This window comes from Onychomys torridus, chromosome 3, assembly GCF_903995425.1.
Source record: "Onychomys torridus chromosome 3, mOncTor1.1, whole genome shotgun sequence".
Classification (NCBI taxonomy): domain Eukaryota; kingdom Metazoa; phylum Chordata; class Mammalia; order Rodentia; family Cricetidae; genus Onychomys; species Onychomys torridus.
The window spans coordinates 37,974,412-37,994,926 of NC_050445.1; the positions used below are offsets into that span (position 1 = coordinate 37,974,412).

General features: G+C 47.8%; 1 protein-coding gene across 4 annotated transcripts in view; it reads left to right on the forward strand.

The window, feature by feature from the left end:
- Nucleotides 1-20,515, forward strand: part of Plxna4 (plexin A4) — a 461,538-nt gene that overhangs the window by 376,858 nt on the left and 64,165 nt on the right. For all 4 annotated transcript variants that reach the window (XM_036180450.1, XM_036180449.1, XM_036180451.1 and 1 more), the window contains 4 exons: nt 1,879-2,079; nt 10,869-10,965; nt 11,261-11,451; nt 15,803-15,954. In XM_036180450.1, coding sequence (XP_036036343.1) covers nt 1,879-2,079; nt 10,869-10,965; nt 11,261-11,451; nt 15,803-15,954 — 641 coding nt within the window. The remainder of the gene's footprint in view (nt 1-1,878; nt 2,080-10,868; nt 10,966-11,260; nt 11,452-15,802; nt 15,955-20,515) is intronic.

Consider the following 20,515-nt stretch of genomic DNA (forward strand, 5'->3'; position numbering starts at 1 on the left):
GAGAGTATCTTATAGTTTCCAGATATTCACCTCTTCAAAACCTTGAGACGTCCTATAATTGGAAGATCAAGGCTGTGGTATGCCCTTGCTGTTACTCCCCTGCTACCCTGAGACCTCACCACTCCTCTATGTTTTCAGCTTTTGGTTGGTTGATTTTACTGGTTGTGAAATATATGAATGAAAACAACACTATTCTGACATGTTTTGAGGGTACAGCTAAGTGCATATACACTGTGTGTAACCATCCCCACAAGTCTCCAGCCAAAACTCTCCCTGTGGAGCAACATCCATGTCCCCTTACTTGTCCATCACCATTCTCCTTTCTGTCTTGGAAAGTGACGACTCTAGCTGCCCTGTGCACATGGAATCATGCAGAATTTGTCCCTGCGGGGCTACCTTATTTCACTTAGCACAATGTCCTTAGTGTTTAGCCATGTTGTTGTGTGGGTCAGAATTTTTCACCCTATTTAAGGCTGTATACTTTTCCATTGTGTGGGTATGACATATATTTTTTTTAATCCTTTCATTCACCCATGGACACTTAGGGTGTCTCTGCTGTCAGCTGTTGTGGCTGATGCTGCTGTGCACGTGGCCTACTAGGATCTGTTTAAGTCTCTATTTTCAGCAATTTGGGGAACACCTGAGGGATAGAATTACTGCGTGTACTGCTTCCCTTTGAACTGTTCTCAAATGGACAAGATATCCAAGTCCTACCTAATGGACAAATGGATGTTGAAGCTCAGGGTAGTAGGGTATATGAGGGTGGGTCAAAAGCTCACTGTTATCTTAGTACAGCTCTCAGTGACACAGGGAACCAGTGGTTCATTTGCTTTGAAAGACAGCCTCCAGTTACCTATAAGACCCCTCTAGTATGCTCCTCCCATGGTTTCTTTAGTCAGTATTATCCCATGAAGACCAGTGCTGTGGAGAGGAACAGCAGCCTCAGCTGAGACTCAGCAGGAAGGACATGGGTGCCATGCTTTCTATAGTCAGCTTGCTCAAAGGTCATCTGGTTTGACAGTGCCCAGAGAGAGGGCGGAACCTGGGGGATGATAGACCTTCCTGGCACAAAGCCAAGAGTACTCATCCCATCTTCTCCTGACTTATCCTCCAAGCCCATCCTGGCCTCTCAAGTTAGTGCTGATTGTTTTCAAAAGAAAGGGGCTCAGTGATTCGTTTCCTCCATGGCAAGGACCCTCTGTGGTTGTGTGGTTAACAGTGCTGCTGAAGCCATCAAAGAGAAGCGCAGTGTATCTGTTCTGAGGGGCATTTCCTCAGTGCTGACCATCTTCGCTGCTTACTCAGACGCTTTCAGACTGAAAAGTCCACCGAAGGAATACTACTCCAGAATATTGCCAAATGCCACCTCAGCCCACATACTGGAGGCCCTCCCGGATTCCCCAGCTGTGGTCCAGATTTGAGTTCTATGGGCAGAGCTGAGGCCCAGGCTGCTGCCTCCATGTGTAGCTTCCCATATGGGCCATCTGTCCTAACTCCTGGCTGCCTGGAACTTGGCAGGCAAAGATGCCGTCAGTCCCCAGAGGAGCAGGATGCCCAGGCAGCAGGGTCAGTCTCTGCCAAGGAAGGAAAGGAATTGGGAGGGGACCGTGGGCCTGCTAGAGATCTGGGGTATAAATTGGTATTAAAAATTAACCTGAAGAGGCCAAGGATAGACTCCAGGAGGAGTGGCCTCAAGATGGTGAACTGAGAGTTAAGATTTCTTTTTCTTACTCCTTCCCTGCTGTCTGAGGGTGGGCATGTGGTCCCCTAGGGAAAGGCCATAGCAAAGACCAGCGTCTGTGTAATGTTTGTAGAGGGAGGTCACTGTCCTTCTGGTTTCCCACATGCCCAAGCTGAGCCATGTCCTCTTGTTCCCAGGACTGTCCCCAGCTGCTGCGAGTGGACAAGATCCTGGTACCAGTCGAGGTGATCAAACCCATCACTCTGAAGGCTAAGAACCTCCCACAGCCTCAGTCAGGACAGCGAGGCTATGAGTGCATCTTGAACATCCAGGGCACTGAACAGAGGGTTCCAGCTCTACGCTTCAACAGCTCCAGTGTGCAATGTCAGAACACCTCTGTGAGTCACCCTGCTGGTCCTATTATTATGGGCCTCAATGGGTCCCATCAGCTCAGTCCTGCTGGGCTTGCTACCCAGTAGATCCCTGGACTCCCTACCCACCTGAATCCTTTCTCCTACTCCTGTTCTGTCTATCCAATCCAGCCCCTGAACCCATGGTACAATGGGTTCTAGGACCACGGAAAAATCCACCAGCTGTGGACTCTGATTGTAGCCATGGTGTGATAAGGGTCACCTGCACAAGGCATTCTATTGGGCCCCTGTCTATGGGCAGATCTAACTACAGAAAGCTGAGCTTCCTCCTTCTCAAAAGCTGCTCTAGAAGACTTAAGCCCTGCCTTCTTACCCATCCTGACCTGAGTGTTGCACTTGAGCCCACAGAAGCCTACCACTGCCTTTAAACCTACACAAAAGCTGTGTCTTAGCAGAGAATAGGTGAAGTGTCACCATCAAGCCTCACTGATGGGGTGGGAGTTGGCTTGGTTCAGCTGGCCCCTGCTCAGTGTTTCCAAGCTCCATAGTTAAGGTCAAGTTCTGCCAATGGGGGTCAGCAGCCCCCCCCCCCCCCGGCTGCCAACAACTGCCCACTGGATCCTGAGGGAAGACAGTGTTCTTGACTATGTGCCCCTTTCCTCCTAGTTTATCCCTTTCCTTCTCATGTTGCCTCCCAGTCTTGGCTCAGCTCCCTTTCACTCATCTGGTCTCCCTTCTCTTCACCTAGATGTTTGAGTTAATGTTGGTTTAAGGACTTACAGACTTACAATGCTCTTTCCAGCAATGAAAAGCCTTACGGTTGGTTCTTTACTGTACAAAAGAAAAGACAGGAGGCAGGTGTGGTGCCTTATGCCTGTAGTCCCAGAATTTGGGAGAGTGGTGTAGGAGGATCACCGCAAAGCTGAGACTAATGTGGCCAATGGAATGAGACCCTGGCTCAACAAAAAAAGAAAAAGAAAAGAAAAGGAGAGAATGAGGCAGAAGAGGAGGAGGAGGGGGAGGAGGAAGGAAAAGAACAAAATGGCCCAGGTTGAGAGCATGCAGATTCAGGCTTGGGGAGCTGAGATTGATGTAACTTGGGTACCTTCTTTAGTGTCAAAATGTAAGAAGCATGAAATTAGATTTGCAGGCAGATCTTAGCAGGGCAACGGAGGGCAAGTGCAGCCCCTGAAGCTGAAGACCCGTTTGCTTCCAGGCAACCTGCCCCTGCTCAAAGGGATTGACTTCCTCAAGGTCACATAGTGTTGACTAGCAGGGCTGGCTGGCTTTGGGGTCCCCTCCTGTGTCACACTGTCTCCCAGTCACTCAACTAGCTGTTATTGAGTAGGTAAACAAAGTGGCTTTATTTGAGAGTACAACTTGGGGCCTAGAGAGTCATACACAAAGGACTCCATGGGAACAGCCCTACTTTTCCTGAAGGAAGTAGTCCAGGAAGAAATGGGGTTCAGAGAAGCCCACATTCTTGCTCTGTGTGGCAATGCAGGGCTGATCTATCCCCACAGCTGCTGCTCCTGCTTCATCCTTGGGCGTTTTCAGATTTCTGCAGCACTCTAAACCTACAAGCACAGGAGATATTAACTGCTTCCTCACAACTCCCAAGGCCAAGCCAATCAGCCCCAAGGGTTTGGCTCAAGTAATTCTCCCCGCCAGACAAGAAGGCACTAGTGGAGAGGGGAAGCCAGGATCCCCCACTGGACTCTGTAGATACAGTGGAATTTCAGATCATGGAGAAAGAGTTTCTCTTCCTGGGAGAAGCTGCCCCAGGGTGTAGGAAAACATCTGGAGTGAGGAAAAGAGAGTCTGTGACTTTGGTAACAGAGAGAAGGTCATGATGTCATCAGATGCCCCTGAGACCCTATGCTTAGCCTAACCTGATCCCATAAAGCCCCTATAAATCTTCCTTTGTGCCCTGGAAACTAACTGGCCTTCCAAGAAGCTGATTTAGACCAGCTTCTCATTCTCTTCTGTGAGGATCAGAAGCATCCTGGATTGCCATATCATCATCAACCATACTCCAAGGGCCACTTGCCCAGTGAGCCCTTGGTAGTCATGGGAGACTCTGGATATGAGGGTGACACACAGAAGCCAAGGCTCTGACCAACCACCAAGGACAGTGCTGGGTGGGCCCTTTAAGAGCTGCAAAGGTTCCTACTGATCTGTCCTCAGCCAGGCTTAGTCCTAACTAGCATGAGGCTCTGGGGCCTCCGGGCTCTCACAGAACCTCTGCCCACATGACTTTTTTCACTTTAACAACCCTAGTGATGGGAGAGTTTAAGTCTCTGAGACAGTAAGAAGGGTGACCTACTGTCATTGAGACAAAAGGAGGGGTGACTTCAAATTAGATTCAAGAGGAGTCCCCTGTCCCAACTAGAGCCCCTGGAGCCCCACCCTTCACGTGGGCTCAGCCCTGACTTTCCCCAGAAGCCTCTCTTTGGGAAGGCCTAGAGGGGGTGTCAGGTAGATCCCTGGGTAATGTGGATCTCAACCAGGATGTCATGTAGCCCCCTTAATCTGGGCAAACCCCACTCCCAGAGTTCTAAGAACAGTGTGCCATGGTACAGAAACAGAGCTGGGAAGTATCTCCTGGATTCTGTTAAGAGGAGAATCTGAAACCCAGAGAGGGCAGTGGCTTTCCCCTGGGCTCACAGTTTATAAGATGCAAATTCAGAACTGGAATTCAGTTTCCCCAGCACACCCTGCACTGAAAAGTTGGGCAAAGCCCAGCCATAGAACTACTTTATTCCCAGCTTTGTGTTGTCCCTAGGACCAGTTGTGATGGGCCTCTGGGCAGAGTGTGGAAGGGATTGTTTGCTTTACCTAAATCCCTAAGTAACCCGGGAGGGGAAGAGGGAGGGAGTCCAGTTGGCAAAAGAGAATTAGTGACAAAGACATCCGAGAAGAGCAGAGAAATAGTGGGGACATGAGAAACAAGCCCGTGTGGGCATGCCTCTGGCCTCAGTAGGCAGATGGGATCACTTCCAGAACCACTATTTGGGGACAGGCCTGGGGACAGTGGCTATAGCTCCTGGGGGCAGTGGGAGGAGCAGAGGGGCAGGTTGTAGGCAGCCACTGAGGGAGCCGCGGTGGGGATGCATGGCCTACTTTAGACCAAGGCTCCAGGAAAATGTCAAGTGCTGCTAATAATAGAGCCTGCCACCTCCTCTCAGGCTGGCGGTCACGAGCATGAGTGGGCTGCAAAGGGCACCGGCCCACCGCAGTGCTGGTCCAAGAGGGAAGGAGGGCATGAAGCCGGCCAGGGCTCTGGAAATAGACACAGTGCCCCAACCAAGTCCTGATGTACTCTTGTGGTTTTCTGGTGTGTTTGTTCAAGTAACAGAATCCCGAAGTACTCCGGACAAGGGAGTACTCAGAGGCAGGAATAACTCCATGCAGAGCTCTCCTCTGCCTTACAAGGAGAGGAAGCTGGGGGTCATCCACCCCCAAGGTGATGGAGAAGTCATCAACTAGGGGGGTGGGGGGTCAGCCAGCCTTGATTGAGACACTTAACCTCCTGGCCTTCAGGAGCCTGTGACCTCTGTCTCTGCATTCTGTGTGCTGTGCAGCCCTGAACTTGGCACAGAAAAACTGCCTGCTGATTACAGAGAGCTATATAAATGCTAAGTGGGGCAGAGTGAGGGAGGTCAGGGGGATGGGAGCCAGTGGTCCAAGCTGCCCAGCTTAGGGACACACAGAGAGTCCCTACTGTGCCCTATGTGCAGGTCATCTAGAGAGGGCAGATCTCCAGAACATGCTGACTTCCCTAGAGGCTCAGGGCTGGTGGGGGCACCTGGGTTAATGATGTCTACAGCATTTCCCAGTTGCAACCTCAGAAAATAGGAGAAAGAAAGAAAAAGCCCTGCCCAGCATATTTGAACCTCATAGCCTTTTGTTTTTCAATTTTCTTCAAAGGGAAAAGGCACACAGACATGTGCATGCATCCGAACACATAAGCATTCTCGCATGCATACAGCTCCATATGTACCAAGTGTCTGGCACATAAACACTCAGTTCATGGCTGTTATTATTAGTCTCCATAAATATAAACACAGGCTGCACAAATAGTGTTTCACAGAGCATCCCCAGGTGTATACACACAGATTAAAACACACAGCACTCTGTGGGGGCTCAGAGCAGGTGACAGACGCTGTGCTCAGAGTTCTGTATGTATTATCGTCAGGCCATATTAATCATCAAGGGTATGGGCTGACTCTTAATTTCCACTTTCCAAATGAGGGACCCAAAACTTAGTCACTTACTCATGTTCATGTGCCCCCCCCGACCATGTGTGTGTAAACCAGAGAGAGACAAACAGACAGACACACACACATACATACATGTAATCATGTTTGCACACACAGACAAGCACATGCATACACAGTAAGAAGTCCTTGCCTTCCTTCCTGGGCCATTCCAGAACCATCCTGAGAGGGGCCTGAAGATTTCACTGACATGAGTTAACTCCATTCCAGTCAACAGCTGCTGTTCCCACATTGGGTCCTAGCTAGAGGAGGCTGGAGGAATAGAAACTGGGCTTCGAGCTTGACTTAGTCACACCAGCACCCTTCCAAAGTCCAAGTCTGTGGATGTCCGGTGCTGCTAGGTGTGCAGTTGGTGCTCAGCCTTGGGTGAACCAGGTGACCCACCCTTTGCCATCTCACTCTCTGGGGTCTGTAGGCCTGAAGGAGGGAGAAGACGACAGAACAAGGAGGAGACCAGCAAGAGCCCCAGTGCTTTCTCTCACATAAGGGAGGGTGCCTTCTCCTACATACTCCTCCCTCTTCGGGGCAGCCCCTGACTCCCTACTTCTGGCAGGATTCTTTACTTTTGGTCAACACCAGAACCACAGAAAATCTCTTTCAAAACGTTCCCCCTCTCCAGACAATGGAAGTAGCCACTTCTGGGGGAGGGCCCTGGGTTTTGCACCTCACTCCTCCTTCTAATGTCCACTCCCAGAGGCTGGAGTAAAATAAGTTGGGGTGACCCAATATTGTATGACAAAACTTTTCCTGGGGAGATAGCAACATGCATGTCACCTTACCCAGAGAGGGAACCCATGACATAGCCAACATATGGATACCACCAAAGTCCAATTTGGTGAACCAATGTGTTTTATTGGGTTTTACTCACAGGAATACAGGTGAAGGGTTACTCCCAGGAGCAGAAATGACTCAAAGATAGCTGAATCACCAAAGCTCACTCCAGCATGGGTAACAGCTCACAAAATCTGGGAACCTGGAACACACTGCACAGCCTGAAGTTAGCTCAACAGGTTGGAGAGTGTCTTCTCCAGGTGCATGAGGTTGGTCTAAACCTCTTCCAGTCAGGTCTGTTGGTCTCTGCTTCTTCCATGAAGCTGCTCCCATCTTGGAGTCTTTGCAGCTTGGCTGGTCAGAGAATCTTTACAGTTTTATTGCTTACTCGGGGAGGAGGGGCCCAACGAATCTAGTTTCAGGGACTTCCTAATGCTGTTTTGAGTTGATTACCTCCCTGCTTTAACAGCTTCTCTGCAGAATGCAGTGTTTCAATCTCAGAGGAAACTGTTAAACAACACCCAACCTGACTAAGACATAGCTCGGTCCCTGGGAAGTGATTAAGTTGCCTTCTCTCAACTATAATTTTACTTTTCATAGTAACCCATGGTCAACCACAATAAAAAATTATTAGATGGAAAATCCCAGAAACATTTTTCCCATGGGACTCCCTCCCCCTCTTTTTTAATTCATAGCAGAAATGAGCCATGTCATTGTCCAGTATAATCAACCCATACATGCTATCTGACTGTTGGTTAATTAAAAGACAACTTGGTTATCATGCTGTTTTTCATTTTTAGTTTATTGAGACAAGGTCTCACCATGTAGCCTTGGATGGCTTGAAACCCACTCTGTAGACCAGACTGGCCTCAAGTTCACAGAGATCTTCCTACTTCTTGTTGGGTTAAAGGCATAGGCCACTGTGTAAGCTCTTGGTTATCAAGTTGGCTGATACAAAGTTACCAGTTTGTTAGAGAGGAGGAAAGATGGAAATATGAACATAATTTTACAGTGTATTGTAATTGTTCTACTTTTTAAAACATTTAAAAACTACTATTTGTATTTTTACGTATGAGTGCTCTGCATGTAGACCTGCATGCAAGAGGAGGGCATTGGATCCCATGATAGATGGCTGTGAGTCGTCACCATGTGGTTGATGAGAACTGAACTCAGGACCTCTGGAAGAGCAGCCAGTGCTCTTACCTGCTGAGCTGTCTCTCCAGCATGCTTTTTATTGTTAATCTGATATTGTACCTAAATTATGCCTACATCATTGGTATGCATGTGCAAAATAAAAACAGCATAGAGTTAGATGCTATCTGAGGTTTCAGGCATCTATTGGGGCTCTTAAGTCTATTTCTCAGATTTGGGGGACACAGTTGTACTGAACCAAAGCCTCTACTGTCATTTCTGCAGAGCGAGGAACCTTTGCTTTCTTCTCTATACCTAGCAGGCGTCAGTCACAGATCTGCTGAGTGAGAGGGTAAACAGTGTGCTGGGAGCATCTCCCTACTGGGGAAAATGTCCAGTGTTTCTGGCTGGGCTGGGTTTATGCTGTTAGGAAGAAGGGTGTTAAAATATTTGAATGTTAGGATAAAGCCTGAAGAAGCCTGATCACACAGGCTGCTCATTATATTATCTAGAACCCCCAGCATAACCACAATGTGGTTTATTATGTAACTCAGAGGCTTGGGGTAACTCCTTGGACTTTAGAAGCTTCTACAACTATCAATGGATCTATTCTTGCCCAGTGATAGAGGCTTGGATTCCAGCCCCCAAGGTTCTCTCCAGGCGAGCATGTTCACTATCTGTGGCTCTTTACCCTCCTGCTCGCTGGAAGTACTGCAGTCAGTTTGGAGAAGGGACAGTTTCCACCATGTCCCTTGATATCCACCCACACCCACAACAGTTCAGACCCTCCAAACCTTGGCTCTGGGCTGAAAAGAGCCCATCGAATTTGCAAGTTGAACTTCTAACCATGTCCAGTGGATGAATCTTTTCAACAAAATGCCAGTCCTCAGCCCCTCCTGTACAGAAAACCTGTCACAATTCCATTCTTCCATCCCACCCCCTGTGACAGGCAAGTCTGCCAGTATAATAAGAAAAGCACCAGGTACTGATTAGCACTGCTGTCCATAGCAAGCTGAGTTCTCTCTGCTCACTGCTTCTCTCTTCACTGACCAGTAACTGCAGTCAGAAGCAGGGCATGGATGCCTGCTGCCACACATGGAGCCTTCTTGCTGTATCCAACATCTCTAAGTCAGCATCCTCTTCCCTCCATTCACCACCGACCCACCCTTGCTCAGAATAGCAGGTCCTGAGGAGAGAGGGCAGAAGATCTGAATGATGAACCCTGTGCAGGGGTATCCTCCATTATTTCAGTATAGCAGAGCAGCAGTATGGCAGGAAACTGGGGCTGTGAATGCATTTGAAATCTTACTTATACTCCCAGGCTTGTCTTGGCAGCAGTGGGAAAGGTGGGGGGCAGAGGCAGGATTTCCCACCCTTACCTAAAGCTTCTCTGGGATCTCTCTTCTCCTTAGCCAGTTGTCTCCTCAGAGCATCACCTCTTCATTCTTAATCCTTGCTACCCACTCCCTCTGCCTGGTGGCCAGTAGTCCCATTCCAGGCCCTTGCAAAAAGAGATGACCTACACTGAATGCTTTCTGGAATAGAGGGTTAGTTCCCTGTATAGGTGCAGCCTAGCAGGGCCTAGTGACCAGAGTTCCCTGGGAATTCAGGGCAGAACACAGCTTTTCCTTGTGCTCCTCTTTGAGACCCTTGACTGTGATGAGCAGCTCATCCAATTTGTTTCTTTTTTTCTTTTGAGAATTCCATCCATGTATACAATGAAATATCATATCACTCCTGCCCCGGGTTTCCCGCTCCAACTCTCCCTGTAATTTGCCCCACATATCCACTTTCCAAAACATCTCTTCCTCCTCCTCTTCTTTTTTTTTTCTTCAACAACCCACCAAGCTCCTTTAGTGCTATCCATATTTACAAGGGTGTAGGGCTATTGGCTAGAGTGTGGACAACTTACCAGTAGCCATACCCCAAAGAACAATATTTGCCACCAGCCATTAACTGCCAATTGCTCTGTTGGTGAGGCCGTGTGAGTTCCTCACCCAGCTGTGCTCTAGTTGGGCTGACTTTTCTTTGTGCCTGTCTTGTGCAGGTAACCAAGCTGCTGTGGGTTCATGAGTGACAAGCCACACCTTGTCCAGAACACAGCATCATCTCACAGCACTCATCCCCATCCTTTGGCCCCTCTATTCTTTCTGCCTCCTCTTATATCCCCTGGCCTGGGTGGGTTTCCCCTGGACATGGGAGTTGATAACTATGCTCCACTTGTGGCAAAGCGTTCACAGTCACTTATTTTCAGCACGTTGACCAGTGATGAGTCTCTGCGTTGACTATTGTGGTCTGTTTCTTGAACTGGCCCCCACACATGTACTGTTGCACAGATATGTTGCTGTGCGGTAGACTGCCACACAGGTAGTGTTGGTGCAGAGGCGTTCTCTTGTTCTCTTGAGGCCTAGCCCCACTCTCTGCTTCATCTAGCCCCTGTGCTCCTCCATCTGACCATACCCATGCATATGTGTATTCAAGAGTACACACACACACACACACACATGCACAGTCTTGGCTAGTCCTTAATCCTGTGTGCTCTATGGGGCCCCAGGCTAAGTAAGCACTCAGGTCTTCATAGAGATCTTTGTAACAGTCTTTTGCTCTTTCCTCACCCCCTCAATCTGGCTGCAGTATTCCTATGAAGGGATGGAGATCAACAACCTGCCAGTGGAGTTGACAGTCGTGTGGAATGGACACTTCAACATTGACAACCCAGCTCAGAATAAAGGTGTGAAGAGGCTAAGGCTGGTAGGGAAGGCAGGAAGGAGTGGGAGTGTGGTAAGGGAGAGAAGGGCAATACTGGTTCTTGGGAGGTCACCTCCTCCCTACCTCCCAGCCCCCGTCAATCTCCCTTGGGCTTTGAGTCTTTCCTTCACAGCCTAGCTCCTCTCCATCCACTTTTCCCTGTCATTTCTTGACCCTGGTCTCTGCACTGTGGTGGCTCCCAGGACTGGGACAGTTTCCCTGTAGCCATGCTCAGCCTCTCCCCATCCCAAAGTGCCTCTTGTCCTTGTCTTTTACAGTTTACCTCTACAAGTGTGGGGCCATGCGTGAGAGCTGTGGACTGTGCCTCAAGGCTGATCCAGATTTTGAGTGTGGCTGGTGTCAGAGCCCAGGCCAGTGCACCCTGCGCCAGCACTGTCCTGCCCATGAGAGCCGGTGGCTGGAACTGTCAGGCGCCAACAGCAAGTGCACCAACCCTCGGATCACAGAGGTGAGCCACTGCCTAGCCTGTAGCTCATTCCAGGCTGCCAAACCATTCTATAGCCTGCTCTCAAGACAATGCCTGGCTTTGGTCATCCCCTATAATCACTGGGTAGACTTGGGTTCTCTAACTGGCCAGGCATATCCTCATTTTCCTTCATAGATTCTGTGGAAGCTTAGGCTTGGTTCAGAGACCTTTCCCTCACCCAAGGGACAGAAAGGGGCTCCACTGCCCTGTTGGAGTCTTATTGCCCCCTCCCTCTGTGTCCAGACACCTCAATTATGAGGCTGTGAAGCTTCATCAACAGCGGCCTCACTAGAAGTTGGCCAGTCATGATGGCTGTACTGAGTCCAGGGACCAAGAGCCCAGCTCTGGTGAGCAGCGAGAAGCCACAGCAGAGAGACCTCAGAATTTGCCCCAATACGATCTAAGCTGTAGAATTGGAAACAGATCTGGATGCAGTTCAGGAGTTTAACTGTGTAGAATAGGAAGGAGCAGAGCAGAGCAAAGTACTCAGCTGTGGGGACACAGCCGGGTCTATGCAGAACTGTATCAGCCTGCCTCACCTATGCAGTGAGTGTAAGTACCTGCTGTCCCACAGCAGAGTTCAGGGATTGGCTTGGAGGCATACTGTCAGCCATGGTACTTCCTCAGCTTCTGTAGCACTCTTGGGAAGCTCATCAGCCTCCTCCATCTTTTTCATCACCATTAAAACCATTACCAAGGGTGCCTAACAAGAGAACTGCTGCCCCTGGGGTTTATATGGGCAGTTCTATCACCTGTCCCCATTCCATACTTCTGACACGGGCATCCACCTAAGGTATTCTTCCACCAGCCTTGAGATCCTTGCTCTCTTCTTAAATAGGAAGAGAAATGCATGTCTCCTTTTGACTATTCTCCAACATTAGGATCACATCTAATACAATCCTCCCATCACCTCAGGAACAGGGCTTAGCACACAGTAGGTCCTCAGTACCTCTCTGTTATGGAGGATGCTGATTATGGTAATGAGGTATATGGGGAAGAGGGGAAAGAGAAGAAAGTGAATAGCTGTATCTGCATCTGTCAATCAGGAGGACACACCCAGTTTTGCTAATGTTCCCCGTATTCCATATTGAACAATGATGACCATGGTCCTAGACTATGTATGTGTGACGTGCTCTGGAGTCTTCACATTCCCTTCACAGCCCTGGTTAGTCAGCATGGAAGCCCTGTTACATTGGGCTCCTGAGGTTTTGTAACCAAGCATCATAAACCATCTAGCTTTCAGTGGAGGTAGGCATCCAAGATCAAGGTGTTGGCAGGATTGGTTGCTTCCAAAGGAGGAACTGGTTAGATGTCAACTGTGTTCTCCTATGTCTCCCTCTATATGTCTCCAGGTGTCCTGGCTGTTATTTTTATAGTACCATGCTCACACTGGGTTAAAACCCATACTAATGGCCTCCTTTATGCTTAATGGTCTCTGTAAAGACTTATCACTACCTAAAGTCACATTTGAGGTACTGGAATATCGTGGTTTGAATATGAAATGTCTTTCACAGGCTCATGTGTTTGGACACTTGGTCCCCAGGTGGTAGTTATGTTTTAGGAGATTGTAGACCTTTTAGGAGGTGGAACCAAGCTGGGGGACATGGGTCCCTGGAAGATAAGCATTAGAGCACAACTTCCTTTTGAATTCTCTGCTTCATGGGTAATACCATGCTCCTGCCACCAAGGACCAAGACCCCTGCAATAGATCTAACCCCCATAACCATGAGCCAAAATAAACCACTTTCCCCCTTAAGTTGCTTCTCTCGGGTATTTGGTCATAGCAACAAGAAAAGTGAGTCATGAGATTAGTTAGGACCTCAGCCTATGACCTGGAGGGAAGGGCACAGTTAGGCCCTCCACCTGTGAAGGCCAGGGTTCTTCTCTTCCTCTCCCTGGTAGAGAGTAGTGTCAGCTACAACAACCAGAGTACAGAGAAAACAGTGTTGCCTCCCAAATCCCCCAAGTCCTGGATTTATGTTCTCCTTCATACAGTGACAGGACATTCACTCCTTACAGACTTCGCCACTGGGATGGGTCTGAGCAGAAACAGTGTTGGCTATTATGAGGGTGGCCGTCAAAATGCATCCCTCACCCGAGACCCTTCACCTTCAGCATTCTTGGTGATGGTAATATCAAAACTGAGACTTCCTCTGAGCCCCCACTTCACTCTGTTCTCTGTGGGGACTTCCAGGATGAAGGACTGGGGGGGCGGGGCAGGTAAATGTCCTCTGGCCCACTTTCCCATATCCCTAGCTCTCCTTCCCAGTCCTTCCACAGTCCTGCACTTCTGTGAAACCACTACCCTCATGCTGTTAACAACTAAGCCATCCCCAGGGCTGTGGCACATGGTGACTCACAGTATGTTGAAACCTATCAGCTGGATTTGCTTTCTCTTGGCTTGAATCCAGGAAAATCACTGAAAGAAGTGACAAATTTAACAAATCTCCCTAGGGTAGGGGCTGTTTACTGACTCCAACCTGGCATCAGCCCTCCAGGGGACCATGGACTGGTCCAAAGATAAAACCCCTCTTACAGTATGACAAGCCAGGGCTGGAACTTCATGTAGTGCCCCCTCCCCCACCAAGTGCACTGGGGACCCACCATCTGGGCGAGCATTGGGGGAGAACCTGAGCACTCGCTGCCTGCCTTCCACACATCTGCACACCTCACACAGCAGAAATGGGCCCATTTCTCCAGGTGCAGCTGTTTTCTACCATGATGGGAATGTGCTCATATAAATTCTTACGCCACAAGCATGCTTATTCACAAACATGTGTGTCTACAAAGGGATATGTAATAGGAAGGAAGTTGCTAGTCTTTGGTTAGTGAACCGTCTCCCTCCAGAAAAGCTGCCACTAGGGCAGCCCTTGGTTCCTCCAACTTTACCAGCCATCCAGGACAGGGCTCCATATGTAACCCTAAGAGAACAGGGTAGTGGAACATTCAGGGAAGAACTAGAGACCTTTGCCGTTCAGATTCTCCCTCAGGGATGTCTGTAGATGTAACCGTCTTATTAAATAAGAAACACAGAGTCAAATACAGAGATAATAGCCAAGAGGTCAGAGCAATAGCTGAGAGCTGAAAACCTTACCCTTCACTGCTGCTGCTGTCTTTCCTCTCCGCAAGAGGCCTATTTCCTGTGTCCTGTCTTTTATATAGACTTTCTGTTCTGCCTTCTCATTGGTTGTAAACCCAACCACATGACCTCCTCATCACTGCCTGTCTGTACAGACCTCCAGGTTATCTATGGTTGGTATTGAGATTAAAGGCATGTGTCTCCATGCTGGTTACATCCTTGAATACACAGAGATCCACCTAGCTCTGCCTCCCAAGTGCTGGGATTAAAGGCGTGCACCACCACCGCCCAGCTTCTGCTCTGGCTTGTTCTGACCCCAAGGCAACTTTATTAACATACAAATAAAATCACATTTCAGTACAATTAAAATATCACCATAGACATCACTTCAGGTACAGGTGCTCTGAGAACCAGGAACAGTTTTACTGTGGGAAGTAACAATTAGATAACATTCACCGTCCACAGCCCCTACCTCAAAGCAAGCCAGGTCCTGGTGGACAAGTCCCTACATTCTAATTATGAGCTCTAACATCTACAGTGACATCTCTGGAGGGAAGGACAGTCCCTTGGACCAGTGTACCAGGGTAATATCTAAATTGAAACCTTGTTCATGACAAGCCAAGTCAACAAGAAAGGAACATGGTATGCCAGATGCTCTGAAGAGAGATTAGTGGGTTGGCTTGCCTGCAACAGCATGCTACCATTGACAAGAACAGCAGGCAGGGGGACCTGGAGGCACATCTTGCTCTTGAAGACTTAAGGTCAAGAAAGGGGCTGGGTGGAAGAATGAGGAACTCAACCTGAAGAGTAACTGTCAATAAAGTAGCATGGTAAGTGCCTTGGCCTTTCAGGGAAGAGAAACAACCTGTTACTATGGAGACTGGACATTTGATGTTGGAAGTAGGTGGGATGGTCCTAGATACAGGTGGTTCTGGGTGGTTAAGAGGGTTGTATTGTATGCCACAACTCTATCCTGATTTTCTCTGGAGTATGTGGTAACACTGCAGTCATATTCTCTTCCTCTATGAGATGGGAAGATAGACCAGGGGCTCTGAACATGGCCCTCAGGGCCACAGAGAACACAGACCTCTTTGACCAAGGATACCACCCATTGATAGCCACACACCTCCTGGACCTGCTTAAGGAACTGTGCCCAGAAGCATAAAGGGCCACGCCCACTCTGGCCTCTTCAGCAAGTAGGTGGTGATGCTTCTTGAGGCCTGAAGGATCGATCACCTCTATTCCTCTCTGCAGATCATTCCAGTGACAGGCCCTCGGGAAGGGGGCACCAAGGTCACCATCCGAGGGGAGAACCTGGGTCTGGAGTTCCGGGACATCGCTTCACATGTCAAGGTGGCTGGTGTGGAATGCAGCCCATTGGTGGACGGCTACATCCCTGCCGAACAGTAAGTGAGAGCCACCTGAGACATGGAGGCAGCTAGAGGGGGCGGAGAGACATGGCAGCACAGGCTTGAGATGTCCCTTTTCCACTCTTCTTGGGACCAGAAGTATTGTGGATTGGGAATTTTTTTTATTCTTCAGACTTTAGAATGTTTGCATACACATAGTGAGATATCCTGGGGAAGGGCCCTCAATCTAACACAAAATTCATTTGTGTATTATATACATCTTATACACAAGGCCAAAGATGACTTTATACAGTATTTTAAGTAATCACCAAATAAAGTTTCCTGGTATAAAATTTTCTTTCTATTGGTGGTGCCATATCAAAGCTCAAATGTTTCCAATTTGGGACTTGCAGACTAAGAACTGACTGATTAACGGTAAACTCAGAGCCAAGTTGGGGAGGGGGGTAGAATGCAACTAACATTTTAGGGTGTCTACAGGGTCACCCTCAGCTTTCTGCCTTCTGTACTACTGAGATGCCGTACTAGGGAGCCAGAGACAAGGATGGGAAAATGGGGCAGGGAGGAGGACCATGGCTGCTGACTACTTGGGGTAGGAGAGGAAGAGGTGAGAAAGAGCAAAATTAAAGTCTGCCAGGGAGTGTGAATTCAATTCCCTCTATTGTCTCTAACTCCCCATGAGCTTCCCCACAGGTAAGCTAGCCTTGGGCTATCCTCCGTGGAGGCTGAAAATGAAATCTCATACTATTCTCAGGCCTATGGGCTCTTTGGCTAATTTTTCTCTTTGCAAACCATGTGCAAAAGGGTCATTCAGCAGATGACCTTGACCCTTAACCCACTTAGTGGAGGAGAGCCAGTGAGCCGCACATTGTCTTGTAAATAAGTAAACACTACTTTCCAGCCCAGCAAACACAACTATGGAATGTTTGCCAGCACAGTGAAATCTGTATTCTATCCTGTCTCACCCAGACTGTAACCTTATCAATTGTCCTATGAGCATTAGATGTGGGCTGCTGGCAGGCCATCCCTTAGGCCTGGCAGTGTCCTGCCCTTCTGCTTGCTGGACTGAATGATTGAGAACCACAGAGATACTGCATGTGCCGTTCTTCCTGACTCCCATCAGGGCATCCCCAGGGTGCTTATAGTGGGTAGAATGCAGAAGATTCCACTGTGACTTGGAGTCATCCCCCTCATCTACCATCACTTAGTGACCCAAACATCTATCTGGGGGCTCCTACAGTTTCCTGAAATCAAAGCAAAGCTAACTGCTGCTGATACAGCATGATGTGGGGAAGCTTAACATCCCCCAACCACGGACCAAGCCTCAACAGTGTTATTATAAAGCCAGATGATTAAAGTGCTGCAGTATCAGTTAGATCCATGGCGTGATATAGAATGCTCAGGGCAAGAATCCCGACATGCAGGAATTTAGTGTGTGATGAAGGTGACAGTTCAAATCAACAAGGAAAGGCAAGATCCTTCAGTAAACGGTGCTGGGAAATGCCAGGAGAATAATAATATCAGATCCTTAGTTCGCATTATACGCCCAAATAAATTCCATGTAGATTAAAGAGTTAGGGGTATAAAAATGAAACTGAAAGATTAGAAGAAAATGCAGGTGCAAATTGATTTGATTTCATGAAGGGGAAGATGTCTCAAGCATGAGTTGAAAAGTAAAACATAAAGAAAAGATTAGGGGTTTGAGTATATAAAACTCAAAAACTTATACATCAGAAATCACTGCAAGAAAAATTAAAAAGTGAACGAAAAGCTGGGGATATGGTTATACCCATCACCGTTAATGGATACCTTTTTCTTAACCGATAAAGAGGCTTTATAAATAAAAGGCAGTTATCACAAAATGAGCAAAGAGCATGAATGCATAATTCACGAGATGCACAAAGAACCAAAAACTCCTATGAAAAATGAAATGTAAATGACTGCAACAGAGAACATTTTTTAAAAAAGTTAATGCTCCAGAGGCCAGAGACTGAGCTCAGTGGGTAGAGTGCTTGTCTAGCTCACAGGAAGCCCCGAGTTCAATCCCCAGCACTACATAAACCAGATGTAATCCCAGGATTAGATGGATAAAGACAGGAAGGTCAGAAGTTCATGATCAGTCATCCTCAACTGTGTAGTGAGTTTGAGGCTAGCCTGGGCTACTATCTTGATTTTTAAAAAATGAAAATACAGGAATAGGCAGATGCTCAAGAAGTCCCCAGAAATCCACAATGATACATCCTCTGTAGACTGCTGGCAATGGTCGACAGAAAGCCTGATCTGACCTAGTCTGGTGATCAGATGGCCAAACACCCTAACAGTCGTGCTGGAACTCTCATCCAATAACTGATGGAAGTGGATGCAGAGATCCTCAGCCAGGCCCCAGGTGGAGCTCCAGGTGTCCAACTGTCGAGAAAGAGGAAGGTCTGCAAGAGATGAATGGTTGAATCCAAGATTTCAAAAAGCACAGTGACAAATAGCCAATCGAATGGAAGCACATGAATTATGAACCAAAGGCTGTGGAGCCCCTAGCTGGATCAGGCTCTCTAGATAAGTGAGACAATTGAATAGCTTGATCTGTTTGGAGGCACCCAGTCTGTGGGACCTGGGCCTGTCCTTAGTACATGAGCTGGCTGTTTGGAACCTTGGGCTTACACAGGGACACTTTGCTCAGTCTGGGAGGAGGGGACTGGACCTGCCTGTACTGAATCCACCAGGTTTAAATGAATCCCCAGGGGTGTCTTGGTCCTGGAGGAGATGGGAATGGAGGGGAGGGGCTGGGCGGAAGGTGGGGGTGCGGGCGGGAGAGGCGAAGACAGGGGAAACCATGGCTGATGTGTAAAATTAAAACACATAGTAAAAAAATAAAAAAATGAAAATAAAAATAAGTGGCTTGGGGGATTTAGCTCAGTGGTAGAGCGTTTGCCTAGCAAGCACAAAGCCCTGGGTTCGATCCTCAGCTCAAAAAAAAAAAAAAAAAGAAAGACAAAGAAAAAGAAACACTAATGCAACTGTCTCATTTCCCTGTGGTAGGAGGAAACCTGGGACAAATTTTCAGGAACACATTTGGACGCATGGATTTAAAAAGTCTTAGCTGGAAGCTCCACATGGCTGCATGTGCCTGTAACACCAGCACTGAGGGACAGAGATAGACCATTCCTGGGAGCTCACCTAGCTGAAAGGGTTAGCTTCTGGTTCAGTGATGGACCCTGTCAAGGCAATATGGTGAGGGTAACAGCGTGAAACCCTCATTGCCCTGCTCTGGCCTTGCATATCCACCCAAACACTCATTTGCATGCATCACACACATATATCATATGCATACAATCATACAGTGTGCTTTCTCCCTCTCTCTCTGAAAAGAATCAAAAAGAAAAACAGAAAAAAAAAAAAAAAAGGTTTAGCTGCCACTTTAAGGACAGGCCTGTAACTCCAGCTACTTGAGAGTCTCATGCTCAAGTCCTGCCTGGTCTAAAGTGAGTTTAAGGTTAGCCTATGAAGCTTAGTGAGACTGTCTGAAAACCAAGAAAGAAAAAGAAAAAGGAAGCTGAGATAAAACACTTGACTACAGGTTGAATCCCCAATATCACACTCCACCTCCCCCACTCCCCACACACAGTCTTTAAGTCTAGCTAACAGGCTTCTAGAAATTCTCTAAACAACCAGACTTGCAAAAATTCATATTTGACAATGCTTATCTCAGCTTTGTTTCTAATAGAAACAACTCAGAAACAATTTTATATCTAAATGTAGGGAATTCATCAGTTCAAAAAGTTATTGTACAGATGTTCCTCAACCTTATCTCTTTTGGACATGATGGGGACTGAATCCAGACCCCTGTGTATGGTAGACAAGTGTTCTATCACTGAGATGCATTTCCAGCCCTTGGTACTGTGTCTAGATAAACCCTTCTTAAGTTGAAACAACATGATATGAAACTGTGTTATAGATTCTTAACCAGCGACCAACATTGTTTCTTCCGTTGGTCCCTGGTTCATGGGGACCTGATGCTTTCTGGCACTGGCCAGCATCACAGAGAATATCATAGAAAATGTGGCCAGCTCAAGAAAAGATAAAAATCCAAAGTACAAAATTGTAGACAAGAGTGGACAGACTTATATGTCACTTTCATACCATTATAAAGCTGGAATCTTGTAAGTCAAGGTATCGTAATTCATCCAGCACCTCAGAATTACAGACAGGCACAGAGTCAAGGTATCATACATGCACATACACAGGGGACCAAGAGGAATACGGCCTCTAATTAATTTTGTGAAAGAAAAGCCAGAGTCCATCTGTCTTTTCCTCACACCAAACATGAGTTTATTATGCTGTCTGTTCAGAAACACACACACACACACACACACACACACACACACACACACACACACACACGGTGGTGTGGGGGGAGAGAGAGATTGAGAACGAACAAGACCTTTCCTCAGCACTTCTGTTTAAGAAACATAAGACATAGAACTACAGTGCTGGGGATGTGGCTTGGTGACAGGGTGCTCATGTGACATGTACCAGGCCCTGGTTTGATCCCCAGCACTACAAAAGATAAAACTGCACCAAAACCAAATAGCCAAACACACTCCAT